The 24,351-nt window shown below is 48.3% G+C and overlaps 1 protein-coding gene and 1 long non-coding RNA gene across 9 annotated transcripts in view; one reads left to right on the top strand and one right to left on the bottom strand.

Annotated features, from left to right (window-relative positions):
- Positions 1–24,351, top strand: part of LOC139278696 (L-fucose kinase) — a 427,721-nt gene that overhangs the window by 385,291 nt on the left and 18,079 nt on the right. For all 7 annotated transcript variants that reach the window (XM_070897748.1, XM_070897747.1, XM_070897753.1 and 4 more), the window contains 4 exons: positions 7,434–7,798; positions 12,498–12,708; positions 16,544–16,710; positions 18,976–19,203. In XM_070897748.1, coding sequence (XP_070753849.1) covers positions 7,434–7,798; positions 12,498–12,708; positions 16,544–16,710; positions 18,976–19,203 — 971 coding nt within the window. The remainder of the gene's footprint in view (positions 1–7,433; positions 7,799–12,497; positions 12,709–16,543; positions 16,711–18,975; positions 19,204–24,351) is intronic.
- Positions 1–24,351, bottom strand: part of LOC139278699 (uncharacterized) — a 91,883-nt gene that overhangs the window by 49,684 nt on the left and 17,848 nt on the right. The window lies entirely within an intron of this gene.

Raw genomic sequence — 24,351 nt, forward strand, 5'->3', positions numbered from 1 at the left:
CTCTGAGGGTTGTAAATCTGTGAAATTCGCTGCCTCAGAGAGCTGTGGAAGCTGGGACATTGAATAAATTTAAGACAGAAATAGACAGTTTTTTTTAAACGATAAGTGGATATGGGGTTATCGAGAGCGGGCAGGGAAGTGGAGCTGAGTCCATGATCGGATCAGCCAAGATCGTATTAAATGGCGGAGCAGGCTCGAGGGGCCGTATGGCCTTCGCCTGCTGCTATTTCTTATGTTCTTATGTAGGAAGCGGGGTGGGAGGTCTACTCGATTTTCATTGCGTTTGGCTAGAAGGTGGGTATTAATCCATTAGGTTTGTATTCCCTGCCGATTTAAATATCTCTTCAGTCCCCTCAATTACAGAGAGAGAGGGTGTCCAACAGGGAAATGTGGGTTCGATCCCTTACCCTGCTGAGTTCCCTATCTTGCCCAATCTGCTTTGGTGACGTGTAAAGTAAAGGCTAGGCGCGTCCCCAAGGCAGGTGGAGGAGCATTTGCAGGCTCCTCCCACAGCTCCTGATTGCTAGTTCAGACTGACCTTGGCGGAGGCCTGGTGGGGGAGGGAGGGGACCTTGCCTGTTTATTGGGTAGATGGCCCAAGGGCATTGCTAAGAATATAATGAGAAAAAGGTAGAAGGAATTTATCCTTGGTTAAAAAGGAGAAAGTGTCCGAGTCCTCTACTATTGCACTGTGTTTGAAGACCGGTGCAATTCCTCACTGAAGTGCTGCAGAGGGGTTGATAGAGATAAACTATTTCCTCTGGTGACAGAGTCCAGAGCAAGGGGCATAACCTTAAAATTAGAGCTAGGCCGTTCAGGGGTGATATCAGGAAACACTTCTTCACACAAAGACTACTGGAAATCTCCCCCCCAAAAGCTGTTGATTCTGGGGGTCAATTGAAAATTTCAAAACTGAGATTGCTAGAAGTTTGTTAGGTGGGGTATTATGGGTTACGGAACCCAGGTGGGTAAATGGAGTTAAGATAAAGATCAGCCATGATCTAATTAAATGGTGGAACAGGCTCGAGAGGCTGAATGGCCTGCTCTGCTTCTATGTTCCTGTATTCAGTGCACTGACCCATTGTGTTCCAGTCCTGTAAACGAGAGTAAATGGGGATAAGGATTAGGGGTTCTGTAAAATGCAAGTGGTAAGATTCTAATGCCAAACTTGGGGCTTTTCTTAATTGCTTAGCGTCTCTGAAGACTTTGGCCTATCAGGGAGTATATCAGCCCCAGGACACTCTAATGTCTAAAGGGACTGCCCAGAACAGTACTAAAGCCATGCAGACCAGAAGGTACCAGTTCGATCCCTGGTCAGCTCCGAGTTAGTGGAGCTCAGCCAGGATGCAAGTATGAAGGAACACGTATGTGGATGTTGAGTGAAGATAGGATCAGGCTTGTGCCCTTGCAGTCAAATAGCCTGCCAACATGTCCTGAACTCAAATGAAGATTGGCCACATAGTTAAGGGTGCCACAGGGCTGCTGATGTCCATAGAGTCATACCCCAGAAAGGAGTCGATGTCTTCAAGAGGGAGAGGGGAATATCGATGGGTGGGAGAAAGCTTAAAAACAGAAAGCAATCTTCTGGATTCCTAAGGTGGGACATCATTTTAAATAATTATTTCAGACAAGCGAAAGATAGACAACAAAGGCTGGGAAGTGGCGGACGCAGAGATGGTGGTGCGAGCAGGGCATGGGGTTCGAGCTCACTCTGTAAGGGCAATATTGAGCCCAAACAGCGAGGTATTCCCGCTACGTTATAAATTGTTGCTGCGTCCGCACTTAGCGGCTTTGGTCACCACTGCTGTAGGGTGTTTGTTTTGTTCACTCTACTCTGATTTTTAGACCTCGGAACTTATAGTGGGAAAGGACAACACGTGGCACAACATTTTAGGCTTAACCCAGTGTCCGTTTTATTACGCAACAAAAAACGATTAAAAACTACAGGACTAGACTGCTGAGACAAATTTGACTTTAGACATACAATCACCATTCCTGGCTGTAGCTATTGTAAGTTTGTGGTCATTGGTTCAGGGACCGGTTGGTTCTCCTTCTGTCCGTTCTCTGCAGTGCCTGTTCCTTTCGTGTCCTTCCCTGCCTGCTTTTTCTTCCTGTGTTCTGTGCTTGCTTCTGCTTCACCTGCTTGGGTGTCTATGTCCGTATATTTATATCCAGGTTTTGAATAAGTTTCCCGCTGGGACGAAATTCGATTATCGATCCGTTTAACTGGTTGGTGATGTGGTTGAATGGCTACTGATTGGTACGCGGAGTCGACAATGCAAAATATCTTTCCTTATGCTGAATGCTGTTAGCCCAAAAATTTGCATTTCGTGGGGGTCCTTTGTTTTCTGGCCTTATTACAGGCTCGATGTTTCCAGTGGCTGTTTTCCCCACCCTGGACAATCAAGTTCATGGCCTCACATAACAACTCCATTGTTGTTATGCATGAAATCAGTTTTGGTTCCTGGCCACAGGATGTCCTTAATTGTCCAGCTTAATTCTAAAGCTTGTATCAATCAATGTTTAGTTCATGGTCTACATTTTTCTGAAGATTAGTAACCCGACAATGTACAGAAAGGATATTGCAGATATTGAAAGGATACAGAAGAGAGCAGCATCCAGAATGATTGAGGGGATTGAGGGATCGGACTATGTGGAAAGATTATTTAAATTGGGACTGTTCTCACTGCTAAAGAGAAGGTTGAGAGGTGATATGATTGCAGGTTTTAAGATTCTAACGGGACTAGATAATGTTGACCGTGACGAGCTGTTTTGCCGTGCCCAGAACAGTAGAACCCAAGGACACGGCCTGCGTTCAAAGCGGGTAAATTCAAAACTAATCTGCGGAAACATTGCGGGCAAAATTGCGGTTGGAGGCTTCCCCCAGGCGAACGCCTCCAACCGAAATATTTTAAATGAAAATACCTAGTGGTCCTGGAGGAACGTAAGATTGCGCTCCAAGGCCTAGTTGCTCAGTCCAGCGTGCGGGAACGTGTATACAGGAGCGTATAGCTATCCTGGGATCACATGGGCCTGGACCACCAATCACAATGTAGTATTCTCATTGATATTAATGGGGGCTCCGAGCTATTGTTATCAATGAGAATACCCCTAAAATCAAATAAAACACGCACATAAATAACAAAATCACCACTTTTTAAAAATTAATAGAAATTGCATTCAATTAAATGTTTTAGAGAAAAATTAATTTTTTGGAAATTTAAAAAAATATATATTTTAATAGTGTTAAAAATAAACTTGCCTTCGTAGACACGGTTTTTAATATAAAAATAAGTGCGAGTTGAACCTCTCTTATCCGGCACCATTCTCGGCCACCAGGGGCGCATGCGCAGATAATTTTTTTCCGTAGTCACCAATATTCTCTGCTCTCCTGAAGACAGACTCCTTCCTCAGCCCGATTATGAAGGCACTGATTGCCTAGGTGGCCATGGGGTGGGTATTCGGTGGGGGAGGGGGATAGAAAGATTCAACTTGTACTACTAATAATTATATTTTGAATTAAATTATAAGAACATAACATAAGAATTAGGAACGGGAGTAGGCCATCTAGCCCCTCAAGCCTGCTCCGCCATTCAACAAGATCATGGCTGATCTGGCCATGGACTCAGCTCCACTTACCTGCCCGCTCCCCATAAACCTTAATTCCCTTATTGGTTAAAAATCTATCTATCTGTGATTTGAATACATTCAATGAGCTAGCCTCAACTGCTTCCTTGGGCAGAGAATTCCACAGATTCACAACCCTCTGGGAGAAGAAATTCCTTCTCAACTCGGTTTTAAATTGGCTCCCCCGTATTTTGAGGCTGTGCCCCCTAGTTCTAGTCTCCCCGACCAGTGGAAACAACCTCTCTGCCTCTATCTTGTCTATCCCTTTCATTATTTTAAATGTTTCTATAAGATCACCCCTCATCCTTCTGAACTCCAACGAGTAAAGACCCAGTCTACTCAATCTATCATCATAAGGTAACCCCCTCATCTCCGGAATCAGCCTAGTGAATCGTCTCTGTACCCCCTCCAAAGCTAGTATATCCTTCCTCAAGTAAGGTGACCAAAACTGCACGCAGTACTCCAGGTGCGGCCTCACCAATACCCTATACAGCTGCAGCAGGACCTCCCTGCTTTTGTACTCCATCCCTCTCGCAATGAAGCCAACATTCCATTCGCCTTCCTGATTACCTGCTGCACCTGCAAACTAACTTTTTGGGATTCATGCACAAGGACCCCCAGGTCCCTCTGCACCGCAACATGTTGTAATTTCTCCCCATTCAAATAATATTCCCTTTTACTGTTTTTTTTTTCCGACATTGTATTCCATCTGCCAAACCTTAGCCTATTCGCTTAACCTATCTAATTCTCTTTGCAGCCTCTCTGTGTCCTCTACACAACCCACTTTCCCACTAATCTTTGTGTCATCTGCAAATTTTGTTGCACTACACTCTGTCCCCTCTTCCAGGTCATCTATGTATATTGTAAACAGTTGTGGTCCCAGCACCGATCCCTGTGGCACACCACTAACCACCGATTTCCAACCCAAAAAGGACCCATTTATCCCGACTCTCTGCTTTCTGTTAGCCAGCCAATTCTCGATCCATGCTAATACATTTCCCTTGACTCCGCATACCTTTATCTTCTGCAGTAACCTTTTGTGTGGCACCTTATCGAATGCCTTTTGGAAATCTAAACACACCACATCCATCAGTACACCTCTATCCACCACGCTCGTTATATCCTCAAAGAATTCCAGTAAATGAGTTAAACATGATTTCTCCTTCATGAATCCATGCTGCGTCTGCTTGATTGCACTATTCCTATCTAGATGTCCCGCTATTTCTTCCTTAATGATAGTTTCAAGCATTTTCCCCACTACAGATGTTAAACTAGCCGGCCTATAGTTACCTGCCTTTTGCCTGCCCCCTTTTTTAAACAGAGGCGTTACATTAGCTGCTTTCCAATCCGCTGGTACCTCCCCAGAGTCCAGAAAATTTTGGTAGATTATAACGAATGCATCTGCTATAACTTCCGCCATCTCTTTTAATGTCCTGGGATGCATTTCATCAGGACCAGGGGACTTGTCTACCTTCAGTCCTGTTAGCCTGTCCAGCACTACCCCCCTAGTGATAGTGATTGTCTCAAGGTCCTCCCTTCCCACATTCCTGTGACCAGCAATTTTTGGCATGGTTTTTGTGTCATCCACTGTGAAGACCGAAGCAAAATAATTGTTTTAAGGTCTCAGCCATTTCCACATTTCCCATTATTAAATCCCCCTTCTCATCTTCTAAGGGACCAACATTTACTTTAGTCACTCTTTTCCGTTTTATATATCTGTAAAAGCTTTTACTATCTGTTTTTATGTTTTGCGCAAGGTTACCTTTGTAATCTATCTTTCCTTTCTTTATTGCTTTCTTAGTCATTCTTTGCTGTCGTTTAAAATTTTCCCAATCTTCTATTTTGCCACTAACCTTGGCCACCTTATACGCATTGGTTTTTAATGAGATACTCTCCTTTATTTCCTTGGTTATCCACGGCTGGTTATCCCTTCTCTTACCGCCCTTCTTTTTCACTGGAATAGATTTTTGTTGAGCACTATGAAAGAGCTCCTTAAAAGTCCTCCACTGTTCCTCAATTGTGCCACCGTTTAGTCTGTGTTTCCAGTCTACTTTAGCCAACTCTGCCCTCATCCCACTGTAGTCCCCTTTGTTTAAATAAAAGCTTGATAAAAGATATTTTTTTAATGCACTGAGTCCCATCAACCTGCCTCCCGCTCCCTGGCCGGGGTCGGGCCGGTGAGCCGTGTCCTCGGGCTGGCCGCTCCTCCCCCCCTGCCCTCCCCACTGCCCTCGGCACTCTGCCAAACAAAAAGAAAATACCTCTTCATTACTTTCAATGAGTCTTGGAGATCGTGGGTGGGGCGGGGGGGGCGCGGTGGATCGCGGGTTCGGGGATATCTGTAGCGGGGCTGGCTGGCTGGGACTGGGGGCTGACAGTTGTGAAAGACGGTAGAACACGTGAACTCCCTTCGTCCGGCAAAATCCCTTATCCGACACAGGTCAGGTCCCGAGGGTGTCAGATACGGGAGGCTCAACCTGTAATAACATTTAATTTTTCTATGTTTTAAAACTTAACGCTTTTACCAGGCGTAAGAGTTTGAAGGACATTCGATGGGCAAGAGTTGGGCAAATAGCCAATCTCTCCCACGGATGTCCTTCCTGCTGGTATGCGTGCGATCTGTCCAAAGACATTTTGACAGATCACAAAAAACGATTCTCGGCACATGCTCATCACGCCCCAGGAACCGGCATTTGCGACGCCTCTTCGGGTGTGTGTGCACAACGTAGGGACCACAGGAGGCCGCAATTTTCAGGCCAATATTTCAGTGAGCAAGTGGACAATCTATAGAACAGGCTCTCCGGGGAGTCGGTGGAAGCAGTTAGTATTGAGTCACTCAAATGCAAATTTGCTAGATTACTTTTAGAAAATAACATTGCAGAAGTAGAACTTCCGAAACCCAAAGTTCTAAAAACCAGAATTGTCCGAAAACCGGACATTGTGCAGATTGCAAGAGTCGTTGTCCGGAATCTGCAAATATTTCCCAAAAATCGGACTTTCAAGCTGTACATACCTTTCTCAAACATGAATCAAAAAAATACTCAAACCAGCGCGGCCCGGTCTCGAGGTTGCCGGATTTGGGCCGGCGGATTTAATGCTCCCAAATCCGGAAATACAAAAGTCAGCCCAAAGGTTTCCGATTCGGGATGTCGGATTGTCCAAGAAATCTAGAAATACCTGAAAGTCAGCCCAAGGGTTTCCAGATGCCGGACGTCGGATTTCTTCTCCGAAATCCGTCAAAACCCCAAAACCGGAATAGCCTCGGTCCCGAGGTTCCCGGTTTCGGGACGTTGTGCCTGTATGTGTAATTTGAGACATGCTGTGTGGTGAGCGCAGCAAGTTTAGAAGAAACAGTACTGTGACTTTGGATCTACGGTTCCCAGATGTTCCACCACTGCGGGTTTGCTCGCCTCATGTCTGAGCCTGTTTTAGACTAATTGATAGAGATTGATTGCAATGATTAGTCAATAACACCATTATCGCTGCATTACCGGGATGGTAGAAGGTGAGCGACATGGACCTTGGTCTTCATTTATCCCACAACTCCTCTGTTCCCATGTAAGGGAATTGTACCAACGACTCCTGTGCAGTCAGATTCTGATTCCTACCGTGCCACTAATTAGAGCCAGATATCCCTGACACGCAGGAGGGGTAACCAGAGAGCTTTTGTGGGCTTGGAGGAGGTAGTTACAGAAAGGCATGGACAGAGGCCTGGGCTTAGGTCCACCATCCTGCCCGAGCCAGCAAGTGACGCGTGACGGAGGGTGTCATGGGAAAAATGAAAGACTGCACTTTGCTTTTTGTAGGAAAGAGGAGGTGTGGGGTCCCAGCATTCTCGGAAATGACCAATGCCTGCTCAACGCTCAGCTCTTCCCAGTCTTCCACACATGCGAGCCCATAGGGATAGAGGACGTGCTGTGGTTCCTGGGATTGGGGACGGGACGGTTTCTGAGGAAGTGGCAGTCGGCTTGGCGCCTGTCGATGAAGGGGGTCCTGAGCTGCCTGGACCAGCAGGCCGAGCTGGCCTGGCGACGGCAGCTCTTCCTCACCCGGGCACAGCGCAAAGTGCAGAGCACACTGCTCGCTCGAAGGGACAACAGCCTCTGGCCTCTGATCCGGGCGGCCGTCTGTGAAGGGCACGAGCAACAGATACTCAACACCCTCGATACAGGTGAGAGGCATCTTTCTTACGGGTCGGTGTCACAGCAAACTGATTTGTAGCTTTTATCAGAAGGTTGTGGCTTCAGGTCCCACCCCAGAGTCTTGAGCACATAGCCCTAAGCTGACACTCCAGTGCAGTTCTGAGGGAGTGCTGCACTATCAGATGTGCTGTCGTTCAGATGAAACGTTAAACCGAGTCGCTGCCAGTCTTCCAGGTGGATGTAAAAGATCCCTCGGCACTATTCGAAGAAGCTCTCTCTGGTGTCCTGGCCAATATTTATTCCTCAACCAGCGTCACTAAAGCAGATGATCTTATTCCTGTTTGTGGGAGCTTGCTGTGCGCAATTTGACTGCCATGTTTCCTACATGAGAATAGAATCGTTACAGCACAGTAAGAGGCCAGTCGAGCCCGTGTTGGCTCTCTGCAAGAGCACTTCAGCCAGCCCCACTCCCCGCCCTTTCCCCATAGGCCTGCAATTATTTTCCTTCAGGTACTTATCCCATTCCCGTTTGAAAGCCACGATTGAGTCTGCCTCCACCACCCTCTGTCAGTGCATTCCAGATCCTAACCACTCGCTGCGTAAAAAAGGTTTTCATCATGTTGCCTTTGGATCTTTATCAGTCACCTTAAATCTGTGACCTCTGGTTCTCGACCCTTCTGCCGATGAGAACAGTTTCTCTCTATCTACCCTGTCGACCCCTCATGATTTTGAACACCTCTATCAAATCTCCTCTGAATCTTCTCTGCTCCAAGGAGAACAACCCCAGCTTCTCCTGTCCATCAACGCAACTGAAGTCCCTCATCCCTGGATCGATTCTTGTGAATCTTTTCTGCATCCACTCCGAGGCCTTCACATCCTTCCTAAAGTACGGTGCCCAGAATTGGACACAATACTCCAGTTGAGGCTGAACCAGTGTTTTATACAGGTTCATCATAACTTCCTTACTTATGTACTCCATGCCTCTATTTATAAATCCCAGGATCCCGTATGTTTTTTTAACCGCTTTCTCAACCTGCCCTGCCACCTTCAACTATTTGTAAACATATACCCCCAGCTCTCTCTGTTCATGCACCCCCTTTAGAATTGTACGTTTTAGTTTATATTGCCTCTCCTCGTTCTTCCTACTAAAATGTATCACTTCGCACTTTTCCCGGTTAAACTTCATCTGCCACATGTCCGCCCATTTCACCAGCCTGTCTATGTCCTCTTGACCCAACCTTCCTCTATCCTCCACTATCACTATCCTCCTCACTGTTCACTATACTTCCGAGTTTTGTGTCATCCGCAAATTTTGAAATAGTGCCTTGTACACCCAAGTCCAAGTCATCAATATATATCAAGAAAAGCAGTGGTCCCAGTACCTAGCCCTGGGGAACATCACTGTATACCTTCCTCCAGTCCGAAAAACAACCGTTCACCACTGCTCTCTGTTTTGTCATTTTGCCAATTTCGTATCCATGCTGCCACTGTCCCTCTTATTCCATGGGCTTCAACTTTGCTGGCAGTTTATCAAATGCTTTTTGGAAGTTCACTAAAACTATTCCAACAGTGGATAGTCAAGGGGCCATAGAGGGGGAGGAACATAACACAATCATAATCACTAAGGAGGTGGTACTCAGTAAGATAATGCGACTAAAGGTGGATAACTTCCCTGGACCTGACGGCTAGGGTCTTAAGAGAAATACCGGCAGGGATAGTGGTTGCATTGGTTGGAATTTACCATAATTCCCTGGATTCTGGGGAGGTCCCAGTAGATTGGACAACTGCAAATGTAATGCCTCTATAGACCAGTTAACCTAACATCTGTGGTAGGGAAAATGTTGGAGTCCATTATTAAAGAAGCAGTAGCAGGACATTTGGAAAAACAAAATTCAGTCAGGCAGAATCAGCATGAATTTATGAAGGGGAAAGTCATGTTTGACAACTTTGCTGGAATTCTTTGAGGATGTAACGAACAGGGTGGATAAAGGGGAACCAGTGGATGTGGTGTATTTGGACTTCCAGAAGGCATTTGACAAGGTGCCACATAAAAGGTAACTGCACAAGAAAAAAGTTCACGGGGTTGGGGGTAATATATTAGCATGGATAGAGGATTGGCTAACTAACAGAAAACAGAGAGTCGGGATAAATGGTTCATTCTCGGGTTGGCAATCAGTAACTAGTGGGGTACCGCAGGGATCAGTGCTGGGACTCCAACTATTTACAATCTATATTAACGACTTGGATGAAGGGACTGAGTGTAACATAGCCAAGTTTGCTGATGATACAAAGATGAGAGGAAAAGCAATGTGTAAGGAGGACACAAAAAACCTGAAAAAGGACATAGACAGGCTAAGTGAGTGGGCAAAAATTTGGCAGATGGAGTATAATTTTGGAAAGTGTGAGGTTATGCACTTTCGCAGAAAAAAAATTGAAGAGCAAGTTATTATTTAAATGGAGAAAAATTGCAAAGTGCTGCAGTACAGCGGGACCTGGAGGTCCTGGTGCATGAAACACAAAAGGACAGTATGCAGATACAGCAAGTGATCAGGAAGGCCAATGGAATCTTGGCCTTAATTGCAAAGGGGATGGAATATAAAAGCAGGGAAGTCTTGTTACAGTTATACAGGGTATTGGTGAGGCCACACCGGAATACTGCGTACAGTTTTGGTTTCCATATTTACGAAAGGATATACTTGCTTTGGAGGCAGTTCAGAGAAGGTTCACAAGGTTGATTCTGGAGATGAGGGGGTTGACTTATGAGGAAAGTTGAGTAGGTTGGTCCTCTACTCATTGGAATTCAGAAGAATGAGAGGTGATCTTATCGAAACGCATAAGATTATGAGGGGGCATGACAAGGTGGATGCAGAGAGGATGTTTCCACTGATGGGGGAGACTAGAACTAGGGGGCATTAACTTAGAATAAGAGGCCGCCCATTTAAAACTCAAATGAGGAGGAATTTCTTCTCTCAGAGGGTTGTAAATCTGTGGAATTCATTGCCTCAGAGAGCTGTGGAAGCTGGGACATTAATAAATTTAAGACAGAGATAGACAGGAGTATGGGGAGCAGGCAGGGAAGTGGACCTGAGTCCGTGATCGGCTCAGCCATGATTGTATTAAATGGCAGAGCAGGCTCGAGGGGCCGTATGGCCTACTCCTGCTCCTATTTCTTATGTTCTTATGTTCTTATGTATTCTTATGTTCTTATCAACTGCATTGCCCTCATCAACCTAGTTACCTCATCAAAAAATTAAATCAAGTTAGTTAAACACGATTTGCCTTTAACAAATCCATGCTGGCTGCCCTGAATTAATCCACACTTGTCCAAGTGACTGTTAATTTTGTCCCCGATTATCATTTCTAAAAGCTTCCCCGCCACCGAGGTTAAACTGACTGGCCTGTAGTTGCTGGGTTTATCCTTACACCCTTTTTTGAACAAGGGTGTAACATAGTCCTCTGGCACAATGACTACACTTCAAAAGTACTTCACTGGCTATAAAGCGCTTTTAGACATCCTGAGGTACTGAAAGATGCTATATAAATGCAAGTCTTTTTAGTTAGGTATTTTTCAAGGTTATGCTAAAAGAATCACCTCAAATTACTAGCTTCTCCCTCTCCTCCCCTCCTGGAGGTGCTGACTCCTGCTGGGTAAGGGCGGGGGGGGGGTGTGGGGGCGGGTAGGTCTGGGAGCAAGGGGGGAAGGAGGTGCGGGGACGCGTTTAGGGGAGGGGGGGTCCAGGAGCAGAGGGGTGGGGGCTAGGTCCAGGGGCAGAGGCCATGCACTGACTGACTCTTCTACATGTGTGAGCCCAGACAGTGAGTGAGCGACTGGGAGGGACCAGATGCCGATCCTGTCCTCACACACACACTGGCCAGCCTGGGTCACGATCCTGGGACCCTTGCTCCCTCCCTAGCCAAGAGGTGGCACCTTGGCTGAGATCGGCGAACAGCACAGACCAGGGATTGAACCTGGGCCGGCCTGGTGTGTGTGACTCAGTACCAGACCAGTCACTGCAAATACCAAACCGACCGTCAGGGAGCCTAGAAAAATGTACGTTAGCACATAGTCCTGATTGGAGCTGGACCCTCTTCCAGTGGATTAGAATCAGAAGCTGAAAGTGTAGTTCACTGTGTCTGGGAGATGGGCAGGATATTATTAGGTAAGAGTGGGAGGAATGGTTTTGGTTGGTGAGAACTGTCCAGAAAAAAACTTCCTGCTATTCTTCAAACACTGTGATGGAATCTTTAACAACCCCCTCCCCCCCAATTACTGGACTTAGTTTAACATCCCACCTAAAGGACAGCACCTCTGGCAATGCAGCACTCCCTCAGTACCACACTCCAGCGATGGCCTAGAATGCGAGTTCAAGTCTGCTTCAAGCTACAACCTTCTGTCTCTGAGATGGGAGTGATTCAAACTGAGCCAAGTCGCCGTTAGTATATCAGGTACCAGTTAAACTGGACCCAGGTGACTGGTATAGAAAGTGTGTGGGGAAACAGTATTATTGCCTGCCATTGGGTATTTTTCAGAAGATAGTCGGGGTGAAATGTAACTGCAGCGGGTGGTGTAACACTAGACCTGTTGTAGTCAATAGAATAGATAATTGGGTGGGATGTATAACGGGCCGCCCATTTGCTTTTCACACCCCTGCACGGTTAAATTTGAGCCCAAGTGAAGGTGCGCTGGTTTATGCAGAGTGGGATACTACCTGTTCTCTTGGTTTACAGTGGCTGCCACCACCGAGGACCTGGGGGTGGCAGCCCGCACCCTGGCCTGTGTCGCCGATGTCCTGGGTTGCATGGCCGGAGGGCAGGGGGGGCTCCGCAGTGGGCCGGCTGCCAATCGGGCATGGACTGACGCCTTCCGACTGCTGGAAAACGGGGATGTGGCTCTCGGAGTGGCCAGGCTGACGGAGGAGCGGGGAAAATGGCTGAACAGGTGAGGACGGAGCTTCCTTCTGGTTGAACGAATTACTGGATAACTGATGCCATGGTTTTGTTGAGCTAGAGCTGATTATACTGCTGTCTCTTTTACCAAGAAAGCCCCAGTGGCTCAACATGTGAGAGCTTTCCGCTCCTACGCACCATATATAGCCAGTCCCAGAAGTGTACGGCTGAGGGCATCGGGTTTGGGCAGGATTAGTCGCCGTTGTGATACCCCTAGAGTTGAATAGTCTGCTAATATAAATGTTTACATAAAATGTACAGTACAGAAACAGGCCCAACTGGTCAATACCGGTGTTTACGCTCCACATGAGCCTCCTCTCACCTTCATCTCACTGGATCAACACATCCTGCGAAGTTTAGATTCTCACAGGAATGTTGGTGCCTGTGGGATAGGACCTCGGCTCGAGGCTCATTATGCGGAGAACTCCTCCGCTGCAAAAACAAATACACTCTCGAACAAACGTGGCCCAGGCCCATTGAAACTCCCCCACCCACAGGGAACAGAGACTGAAGGAGAGTGGAGGCTGGATTTTAGTTTTGAGTCTCAGGAGTGAGAGCTATCAGATCAAAAAGAAAATACTTACATTTATATAGCGCCTTTCACAACCACTGGCCGACTAAAGCGCTTGTGTGTGTGTCTGTATGTGCATATGTCTGTGTGTGTGTGTGACTGTCTCTGCGTGTGAGTGTGTATGTCTCTGTCTGTGTGCCTGTGTGTGTATGTGCCTGTGTGTGTGTGTGTGTGTGTCTATGTGAGTGTGTCTGTGTGAGTGAGTGTGCGCGAGTGTGTCTGCGCGAGTGTGTGTGAGTGAGTGTGTGTGCGCGAGTGTGTGCCTGTGTGTGTCTATGTGAGTTTGTCTGTGTTTGTGTGAGTGTGTGTGTCTGTGGGGTGTAAGTGTGAGTGTCTGTGTGTGTCTCTATTTGTGTGTGTGAGTGTGTCCCTGTGGAGTGTAAGTGTGAGTGTGTATCTGTGGGGTGTAAGTGTGAGTGTATGTATGTGTGTGAGTGTGTGTGTGAATGTTTGTGTGCGAGTGTATGTGTGAGTGTGTATGTATGTGTGTGAGTGTGTGTGTGAATGTTTGTGTGCGAGTGTGTGTGTATCTGTGGGGTGTAAGTGTGAGTGTATGTATGTGTGTGAGTGTGAGTGCATGTTTGTGTGTGAGTGTGTGTGAATGTTTGTGTGCGAGTGTGTTTGTGAGTGTGTATCTGTGGGGTGTAAGTGTGAGTGTATGTGTGAGTGTGTATCTGTGGGGTGTAAGTGTGAGTGTATGTATGTGTGTGAGTGTGTGTGTGAGTGTGTATCTGTGGGGTGTAAGTGTGAGTGTATGTATGTGAGTGTGTATCTGTGGGGTGTAAGTGTGAGTGTATGTATGTGTGTGAGTGTGTGTGTGTGTCTATGCTGGGTGAGGACAGACTCTGGTTCGGCTGTGATGCCCCCTGTGTTTGAATAGCCTGCTGTCTGGGCTCACACATAAAAAATGGCTTCTTGTATGAGATACCCGTGGATTGCCACTGCCCGTGGAACTGTACCCAAGAAAAGGGGGATATTGAGTGGAGGAGTAAGAATATTTTAATAAGCAATTGTGCTGCTTTCAACTCCAGTGTAGACTGGCAGCGATGAGCTAAACCAGTGTGTGGGCAAATATCAAACTACTCCTGGGGCTCCCTGTCCTTATTTCCAACAGACTGTCAGCTACACTGAGGATATCAGTGGTGTCCTACATAAGAAAATGTTACTGTTTTATTAGTTTGCAGCAACAAAACAGAAAAAGGTATTTAATATAGAATTCTGGAGATACTATACATGGGCTTCAGCGGGATAGAAATCTGAGGGCCTCACAAACCCCATTTGTAATCCTGTGGACTAAACCTTGAAGCAGGTTATGGAGCAGGTTGTCTCGTGTTCATTTAACTCCCACCAAGCCTTTGACGCAAAGTACTGCAGCGGGACCTGGGAGTCCTGCTGCATGAAACACAAAAGGATAGAAAATAGGTCAGGAGCAGGCCATTCGGTCCTTCGAGCCTGCAACTTCAGTACCCCATTCCTGCTTTCTCTCCATATCCCTCGATCCCTTTAGCCGTAAGAGCCACATCTAACTCCCTTTTCAACTGGCCTCAACAACTTTCTGTGATAGAGAATTCCACAGGTTCACAATTCTCTGAGTGAAGAAGTTTCTCCTCATCTCAGTCCTAAATGGCTTACCCCTTATCCTTAGACTGTGATCCCTGGTTCTGGACTTCCCCAACATCGGGAACGTTCTTCCTGATTCTAACCTGTCCAATCCTGTCAGAATTTTATATGTTTCTGTAAGATCCCCTCTCATTCTTCTAAATTCCATTGAATATAAGCCTAGTCGATCTAGTCTTTCTTCGTATGTCAGACCTGTCATCCAGGGAATCAGCCTGGTGAACCTTCACTGTACTCCCTTCAATAGCAAGAATGTCCTTCCTCAGATTAAGAGACCAAAACTGTACACAGTATTCACGGTGTGGCCTCACCAAGGCCCTGTACAACTGCAGTAAGACCTCCCTGCTCCTATACTCAAATCCTCTCGCTATGAAGGCCAACATGCCTTCTTCACCGCCTGCTGTACCTGTATGCCAACTTTCAATGACTGATGTACCATGACACCCAGGTCTCGTTGCACCTCCCCTTTTCCTAATCTGTCGCCATTCAGATAATCTGCCTTCCTGTTTTTACCACTAAAGTGGATAACCTCACATTTATCTACATTATACCGCATTTGCCATGCATTTGCCCACTCACCTAACCTGTCCAAGTCACCCTGCAGCCTCTTAGCTACCCTCCAATCCATAGGAACTGATCCAGAATCTATAGAATGTTGGAAAATGACCACCAATGCATCCACTATTTCCAGGGTCACTTCCTTAAGTACTCTGGGATGCAGACTATCAGGCCCTGGGGATTTATCGGCCTTCAATCCCATCAATTTTCCTTACACAATTTGCTGACTAATAAGGATTTCCTACAGTTCCTCCTTCTCACTAGACCCTCGGTCCCCTAGTATTTCCGGAAGATTATTTGTGTCTTCCTTAGTGAAGACAGAACCAAAGTATTTGTTCAATTGGTCTGCCATTTCTTTGTTCCCCAATATAAATTCACCTGATTCTGACTGTAAGGTACAGCAAGTGATCAGGAAGGCCAATGGAATCTTGGCCTTTATTGAAAACGGGATGGAATATAAAAGCAGGGAAGTCTTGCTACAGTTATACAGGTTATTGGTGAGGCCACACCTGGAATACTGCGTGCAGTTTTGGTTTCCATATTTACGAAAGAATATACTTGCTTTGGAGGCAGTTCAGAGAAGGTTCACTAGGTTGATTCCAGAGATGAGGTGGTTGACTTATGAGGAAAGGTTGAGTAGGTTGGGCCTCTACTCATTGGAATTCAGAAGAATGAGAGGTGATCTCATCGAAACGTATAAGATTATGAGGGGGCTTGACAAGGTGGACACAGGGAGGAGAGAGTAGAACTAGAGGGTATGATCTTAGGATAAGGGGCCACCCATTTAAAACTGAGATGAGAAATTTCTTCTCTCAGAGGGTTGTAAATCTGTGGAATTTGCTGCCTCAGAGAGCTGTGGAAGCCGAGACATTGAATAAATTTAAGATAGAGATAGAGAGTTTCTTAAACGATAAGGGGATAAGGGGTTATCGGGAGCGGGCAGGGAAGTGAACCTGAGTCCATGATCGGATCAGCCATGATCTTATTGAATGGCGGAGCAGGCTCAAGGGGCCGTATGGCCTACTCCTGCTCCTATTTCTTATGTTCTTATGTTATGTTCTTTCCCTCTGGTGTGCCGCAGGCCCGACCTCCTGGTGAGAGCCGCCCGTCACTACGAGGGGGCGGAGCAGATCCTGATCCGCCAGGCCGTGATGTCAGCACGTGGGTTCATCTCGCTGGGGCAGGTGGACCTTCCTCCCATGGACCACTGGGTGGTGGCCGAATGTCCTGCCCGTATCGACATCTCCGGTAGGTGCTCTGCTCTCGCTGGTCGAGCTGATTGTTTGTGCTCCTTAAGGTCAGGTTATGATCTAATGTGCAGGTTGAGAGGGTGCACTAGTGTTGTCACCCATATCTCAGTTGGTAGCACCTCTGAAGGTTGTGGGTTCAAGTCCCTCTCCAGAAACGCGAGCACGTAATCTAGGCTGAATCTCCAGTGCAGGACTGAGGAAGCGTATTTAACCTAGTAAAACGTCCCAAGGCGCGTTATTGGACAAAGTTCGACACCAAGCCACATAAGGAGGTATTAGGACCAAAGGTTTTAAAGAACAACTTAAAGGAGGCTAGAGGGGCAGAGAGATTTAGGGAGGGAGTTCCAGAGCTTGGGGCCTAGGCAACAGAAGGCGTGGCCACCAATGGTTGAGCAATTATAATCAGGGATGCTCAAGAGGGCAGAATTAGAGGAGCAGATATCTCGGCGGGGGGGGGGGGGGTGCGGGGTTGTGAGGCTGGAGGAGATTACAGAGATCGTGAGGGGCGAGGCCATGGAGGGATTTGAAAACAAGGATGACAATTTTGAAATCGAGGCATTGCTTAACCAGCAGCCAATGTAGGTCAGCGAGCACAGAGGCGATGGGTGAGCGGGACTTGGTGCGAGTTAAGACACGGGCAGCCGAGTTTTGGATCTTAAATAGACCTCAGTTACACTACTCTGTGCAGTATTGGGCTCCACACAGCTGGAAGGATATTGAGGCATTTGAGAGGCTACAACACATTCACTCGGATTCTGTCTGGTATGAAGAAACACAAATAAAAATAATACCTTTTTTTGTTAGAACACCGATTCCAGGACAGTACAATAGAAGTGTTTAACATTAGGAACGGATGTGACAGGGTAGATAGAAGCAAACTGTTTCCAGTAGTTGAGTTTTTTTTGTCTTATAATATCCCTGTGAAGCGCCTTGGGACGTTTTACCACGGTAAAGGCGCAATATAAATACAAGTTGTTGTTGTTGCAGTTGAGGGGTCAAGAACAAGGGGCCATAGATAGAAGATTAAAGGTTAAGAGATTCAGGATAGAGGATTGGAGAAACCGCTTCACACAGAGGGGTGTGAGTCTGTGGAATTCACTCCCAGGGTTAGTGATTGACGCCGAAACTGTGACCATTCAAGATTAGATTGGCTAGATGGATGAAGGGAACAGGGTGAGTGAATGTGATGAGGATGCTTGCTCGTGTGGAGGGTACATACTAACATGGACTAGATGGGCCGAATGGCCTGTTTCCGTGTTGTAACTTCTGTCAGTTTCACTGGGCTGGATTTTCAGACTTCTGCCGCCCCAGTTAGTGCCCCGGAGGGGCGGCAATGGCGGCGGTAAGCACGTCCGGGTGGGCAGCCGGCTTCCAGCCTCCCGCCGGGACATTGGGTGCGGGGTTTGCGGGGGTGCGAAGCATTACCGCTCGAAAGAGGCGAGCCGATATTTGGATCGTGCCCGACCTGTATCGCCCCGCAGTGCCACCTAGTGGGAATGCCTGGGGAAGCTGGCGTTCCGAGCTGCAGCGGCTACACTGAGGTAAGTAATGTCGACCACAGGTAAGTGTGATTGGTGTTTTTTATTTGCAATTTATGTTGTGGTGGTCTGATTTTTTATTGGGGTTTATTTTGCCCCCCCACGGGCTCTCTCAGGGTGCTCCGAGGCTGTTTAATCTCGGGATTTTCACTTGCTCAGCCGGCCTAGCGCCCTAAAAGAGGTGTGCAGCGCCTCCCTTAGCGCTCCCACCCCCCCCTCCACACTCAGGGCCCAGTTGATGAATGTTGCGGCGGGCGGCAGACGTAAACCATTTACCACTCCGCCCGTGTTAACACCCCAACTGAGACGCGACCGAGTTGCCACCCCACTGTATTTGGCAAAGTTGCCCGGTGTAAGTTAAGCTGCTACATTTCACAGGATGCAGTTTCCTGCTCACATAGTCAATGATGGTTTTCCAGCACCTTAATACAAACAGGTTGGATTGTTATCCCACATACGAGGGCAGAGCAGAAGAAACGTTGCTTTAAAGGGTTAAATCCACTCTTCCTGTGGGGAGCACGGGCCGGAGAGTCGAGGCTACAGTGTTGTAGCTCTGACCCTGAACCTGCGCGAGTGACTTCCGGCTGGGAGTGTTGATTTCCCCCTGAAATCGGGCTATGTCGTAGTCTGATCTGGGAATCATCTCTAAAGCTTTGTGTCATTTTTATTCCTTGCCCCCCCCCCCTCCCAACTCGGAGCCTGAAATATGCAACTCCCTCCCACAGGTGGCTGGAGTGACACGCCTCCGATAACCTACGAGCACGGGGGAGCGGTGCTGGATATCGCCGTTCTCGTGGACAAGCGCAAACCGATTGGCGCGAAAGTACGTCGCATCGCTGAGCCGGAACTGCACCTAGTCCTGAGCAGTGGAGGCAGAGATCAGGGAGTGGCCATGGAGATAGTGTGCCAGAGTCTGGAGGAGCTGCGGGACTACTGTCAGCCCCATGCGCCAGGTAGGTGTGACCGGGGGGGGGGGGTGCTAGATACACTGCCTGTTGTGGTACTGAACCACAGGAAGCTGGGCGGCTTAATCACAGTCAAGGTGGGAGAAAGCACACCATAAACTGGCCTCAGATTAAAGAGAGGAAATATTATGGGACTTGCTCGATGAAAAATGACCACCGTCCATCTAGTTCGCCTTCTACCACCCAGTCGTCCCATGATGCAACGATAATGGAGCTATCGACCAATCACAGCAATCAGTCTCACTCAATGAGTCGATAACGGGCCCAGACACGAGGCGAGAAAAAGCCCAGTGGTGGAGAGCTTTGGAAACCACAGGTCCACAGTCACCTGTCCCTCCTAAACCTGCTACACTCACCACACGTCACGTCTCCAATTATTGACAAACTGCATCCCAAAATGTTATTTTCCAAAAGAAATCTATCGAATTTTCATTTTAATGTAATAATACTAAGTGGGCGAAATTACCCTCTGCCCCAAACGGGGTGAATAATTCGAATTAAATGATTTTTACATGGGGCGGAGAATAGAGGGGATATTGCCCTCTTTTGTTGGTTTTATTCGGTGCGGCAGTGTTTGGGGGCGAAAGATGGACGGTGCCATGAGCGCCACGCTGAGCATGTCAGCGCGATGCTTATGACGTGAGCACGATGCGGACATGCCACGTCGGCTGACGCGTCACAACATCCCTCCCCTTCATTTAAAGGGGCGGACCGCTGCGAGCTCTGCAGCCATGTTATTGGCAAACACTGGGCCACCTGGGAGCGTTTTGGCCGGGCCAGTGGCATGGCACCCAAGAGAGGCTGCCGAACCCGTGGCCACCATAGTCGGGCTGACTTCAGAGTCGGCCGGCAATTAAAATAAAATGGCGGCCGCGGCGAAGTGCTCTCCCCTTTAAGGGCAGACGTGCTGCCCAGCCATTGGCAGCTTCCCACCAGGGAAAGCCGTCGGGGGCACCGAGCGGCGGCGATTCCGCTCCCGCGGGGAAATTTCCCTCTGCGCTTACCCGACAGGGTGGGAACACGGTGCGCAGGGGAAACCCGTTTCTGCCACCTCCGGCCCAGGGGCAATTTCTGATGGGTCGGGCCGTCCATCTGCCCTCGATCAGAAAGGCCTTACCGCCCCAGTACCGCCTCTTAGAGTCCCTTTAGAATCTAATTGGGAATCATTGAGTCCCTGCTTCCGATCACTGATTCCAATAGTGTATCGGGTGAGGACAGGGTCAGGCTGTGATGCCTCCCATAGTCACTGAGCCCGCAGGCACTAAGGCTGGAGTTTTCTCAGGAACGAATGAGTGGGTTGGAGTCGTGGGGTGGGGGAAGTGAAAGATGTAAAAATGTAAAACCCAACCCCAACCTGCCCACTTTCACCTTTCCCTCCGGCGGGACGGGGGTGCTGCGGGGGGCAGGTTGGCAATTTAAATATTATAATGATGCCTGAGGCCTCCACTTTACAGGTTTTACCGCAGGCGGCCGGAGATCCCGGGGCTCGGGATTCCTGGTGGCTGTAACGAGGCAGCCTGAGCCTCGGGGAGCAATCCTGGTGGGCCGGGAGGAGCCGGAGTGCTTCCACCCAGCCCCCCGAAATCCCCCACCAGTAGCAGCCCGCACCCCCCGAGTTTGAGGATCGGACCCCCCCCCCACCGGGATCAGAACTCGGTCACTCCCAGCTCGAGGACTCAGAACCTCCCGATCCCCCAAAGGTTAAAGCTCCACATCGTGCCATGAAACCTGACCTTCCGGGTTTCCCATGGTCTCCCGGGTCCCCCCGCAACGTACCAGTGGGAAACGGGACAATCCAGCCCATGTGTCTAGGCTCACACATGAAGAATGGCCACTTCATCGAGGAGCCAGAGGACCTCTGCTGCAAGAGGAATCATACTGCAGCAACAGTATGGGCTTTAAGCAGAGGAAGGGAAAGATTTTCTACCAAATGGTTAGATTTGATGTTCCAACATATGGGCACCATTTGAAGGTCAGAGGGTAGACATGATTGTGAATTTATGATGAGCGAATGTCACGTTTAAAGCATTTGTGAGGCACAAAAATGCTAACGCAGGTAAACCCATGTCTGAAGTGAACAGCAACTCGAAACTTCCTTCCCCCACTCTCTCGGTCTTTGACTCTGTTGAGCTCCCAGTAACTGTATCGTCTCCAGTGCAGCCTTCAGCCGCCTGAGGAAGAGAGTGTTCGAAGATCAGGCTCTCAAATCTGCACCAAGCTTATGGTCTACAGGGCTGTAGTGATACCCGTCCTCCTGTATGGCTCAGAGATGTGGACCATAGACAGCAGACATCGCAAATCGCTGGAGAAATACCACCAATGATGCCTCCGCAAAATCCTGCAACTCCCCTGGGAGGATAGACGTACCAACGTCAGTGTTCTCGATCAGGCCAACATCCCCAACATCGAAGCATGGACCACACTCGACCAGCTCCATTGGATGGGCCACAAGGTCCGCATGCCCGACATGAGACTCCCAAAGCAAGAGTTCGACTCGGAGCTTCGACACGGCAAGCGAGCCCCAGATGGGCAGAGGAAACGTTTCAAGGACGCCCTCAAAGCCGCCCTGATAAAGTGCGACACCCCCACTGATCCCTGGGAGTCCCTGGCCAAAGACCGCCCTAAGTGGAAGAAGAGCATCCGGGAGGGCGCTGAGCACCTCGAGTCTTGTCGCCGAGAGCATGCAGAAATCAAGCGCAGGCAGTGGAAGGAGCGTGCGGCAAACCAGGCTCCCCACCCACCCTTTCCTTCAACCACTGTCTGTCCCACCTGTGACAGAGACTGTAATTCCCGTATTGGACTGTTCAGCCACCTGAGAACTCACTTTGAGTGGAAGCAAGTCTTGCAATTCCGAGGGACTGCCTAAGATGATGATGATGAGCTGTATTGGCTGCCCACCTTCACTGTTCCTTCCTTCTTGCATCTAGATTCACCCTCCCTCCCCCCCCCGCCTTCGGCAAGACTAGGAGTGAGAATTGACTGTGGGGGAAAGGGCAGGTACCTATACACATTCACCCTCTGTGCTGACACACAGGATCACCACTACAGTTAGCCACTTCTACACCTTATGTGTTTTGTAGAAATGTCTTCACTTGTAACAATTTAACAACAGTTACCATAATCATCATCATCATAGACAGTCCCTCGGAATCGAGGAAGACTTGCTGCCACTCTTATAATGAGTCATTAGGTGGCTGAACAGTCCAATACGAGAGCCACAGTCCCTGTCACAGGTGGGACAGATAGTCGTTGAGAGAAGGGGTTGGTGGGACTGGTTTGCCGCACGCTCTTTCCACTGCCTGCGCTTGATTTCTGCATGCTCTCGGCGACGAGACTCGAGGTGCTCAGCGCCCTCTCGGATGCACTTCCTCCACTTCGGGCGGTTTTTGGCCAGGGACTCCCAGGTGTCGGTGGGGATGTTGCACTTTTTCAGGGAGGCTTTGAGGGTGTCCTTGTAACGTTTCCTCTGCCCACCTTTGGCTCGTTTAACATGAAGGAGTTCCGAGTAGAGCGCTTGCTTTGGCAGTCTCATGTCTGGCATGTGGACAATATGGCCTGCCCAGCAGAGCTGATCAAGTGAGGTCAGTGCTTCAATGCTGGGGATGTTGGCCTATTCGAGGATGCTAATGTTAGTGCGTCTGTCCTCCCAGGGGATTTGTAGGATCTTGCGGAGGCATCATTGGTGGTATTTCTCCAGCGACTTGGTGGCTACTGTATATGGTCCATGTCTCTGAGCCATACAGGAGGGCGGGTATTACTACAGCCCTGTAGACCATGAGCTTGGTGGCAGATTTGATCCCATAAGTGGGCGTTGCCGACTACAGCCCTGCTGTACCTTTTCTATCCTCTACCCTCGCAGTGATGTGCACCCGAGGGGGTTAACAATTATCCTTCTTGTAGTAACCTCATTACTGGATTGAACATTTCATCATACGTACAAGGGTAAAAAGAAAGAACTTACATTAGCGCCTTTCACGACCACCGACGTCCCAAAGCGCTTTACAGCCAATGAAGTACTTTTGAAGTGCAGTCACTGTTGTAATGTAGGAAACACGGCAGCCAATTTGCGCACAGCAGGCTCCCATCAACAGAAAGGAGATCATGACCAGATCATAGGGTAGAAATTCGTCTTGGGCGGTAACAGCCAGATAATCAGTTTTTGATATGTTGGTTGAGGTTTAAATATTGGCAAGGCCACACGGAAACATATAAATTTACAGCGCAGAAGGAGGCAATTTTGGCCCATCATGTCCGCGCCATCCGACAAAGAGCCGCAAGGCCCTCGGTCAGCAGCCCTGAAGGTTACATATAAACCTATGAACAATGAACTCCCCTTCTCTTCTTCAAAACACTGCTTTGGGATCTTTTACATCCATCTGAAAGGGCAAACGGGGACTCGGTTTAACGTCACATCTGAAAAGCAGCACCTCTGACAGTGCAGCACTCCCTCAGTGCCACAATATGTGCTCAAATGTCTAGGGCTTGACTCCACAACCTACTGACTCAGAGGCGAGAGAGCTACCCATTGAGGCACAGCTGACCCTTGGCAGAATGGGTCAATTATCCTTCATAATAACGATTCCAGACAGAATTTAAAAATCTCTGTAGACTTTAATAAACACAGCGCTGGTTCTGGCAAGGCGAATACAATCGGTTTCTTCTTGTGAAACCTTCTGTAGTGCATCGTACAGATCTACATTCCCAGCCGAGGCTGTCGATTCCTGGAGTTAGCCAGCTCCAATACGGCTTTTAGAGATCACAGTTGAATGTCACCCTCCCCCCTCCCTTGTTTGGTACGGAGCTTGTCCAGCACTCCTGGGATGTGTGATGTACTCGGTGTCACTACGCAGTCCAGCAGGGAAGGGAGCCCTTCTGTAAGTGCTGGCAACTAACTCAACATTTTCAACAAAATAAGAGATGAAAAGTATCAGGCAAGAGGATTATTTTCTACAAAAAATGGAGGGGGTACTTTGAACAAAAGCTACCCCCACAAACATTCCTACCCCTCTAACTCTGGGTGTGGGTACAGTAGTGTAGTGGGTATGTTACTGGCTAGTTCAGATCTCACCATAACAGGTTGAATTTCACTTTGTTTTAAATCTGGAAATAAAAAACTGTTACTGTACCAGTAAAAGT

Source organism: Pristiophorus japonicus, chromosome 13 (genome assembly GCF_044704955.1).
Source record: "Pristiophorus japonicus isolate sPriJap1 chromosome 13, sPriJap1.hap1, whole genome shotgun sequence".
Taxonomy (NCBI): Eukaryota; Metazoa; Chordata; class Chondrichthyes; family Pristiophoridae; genus Pristiophorus; species Pristiophorus japonicus.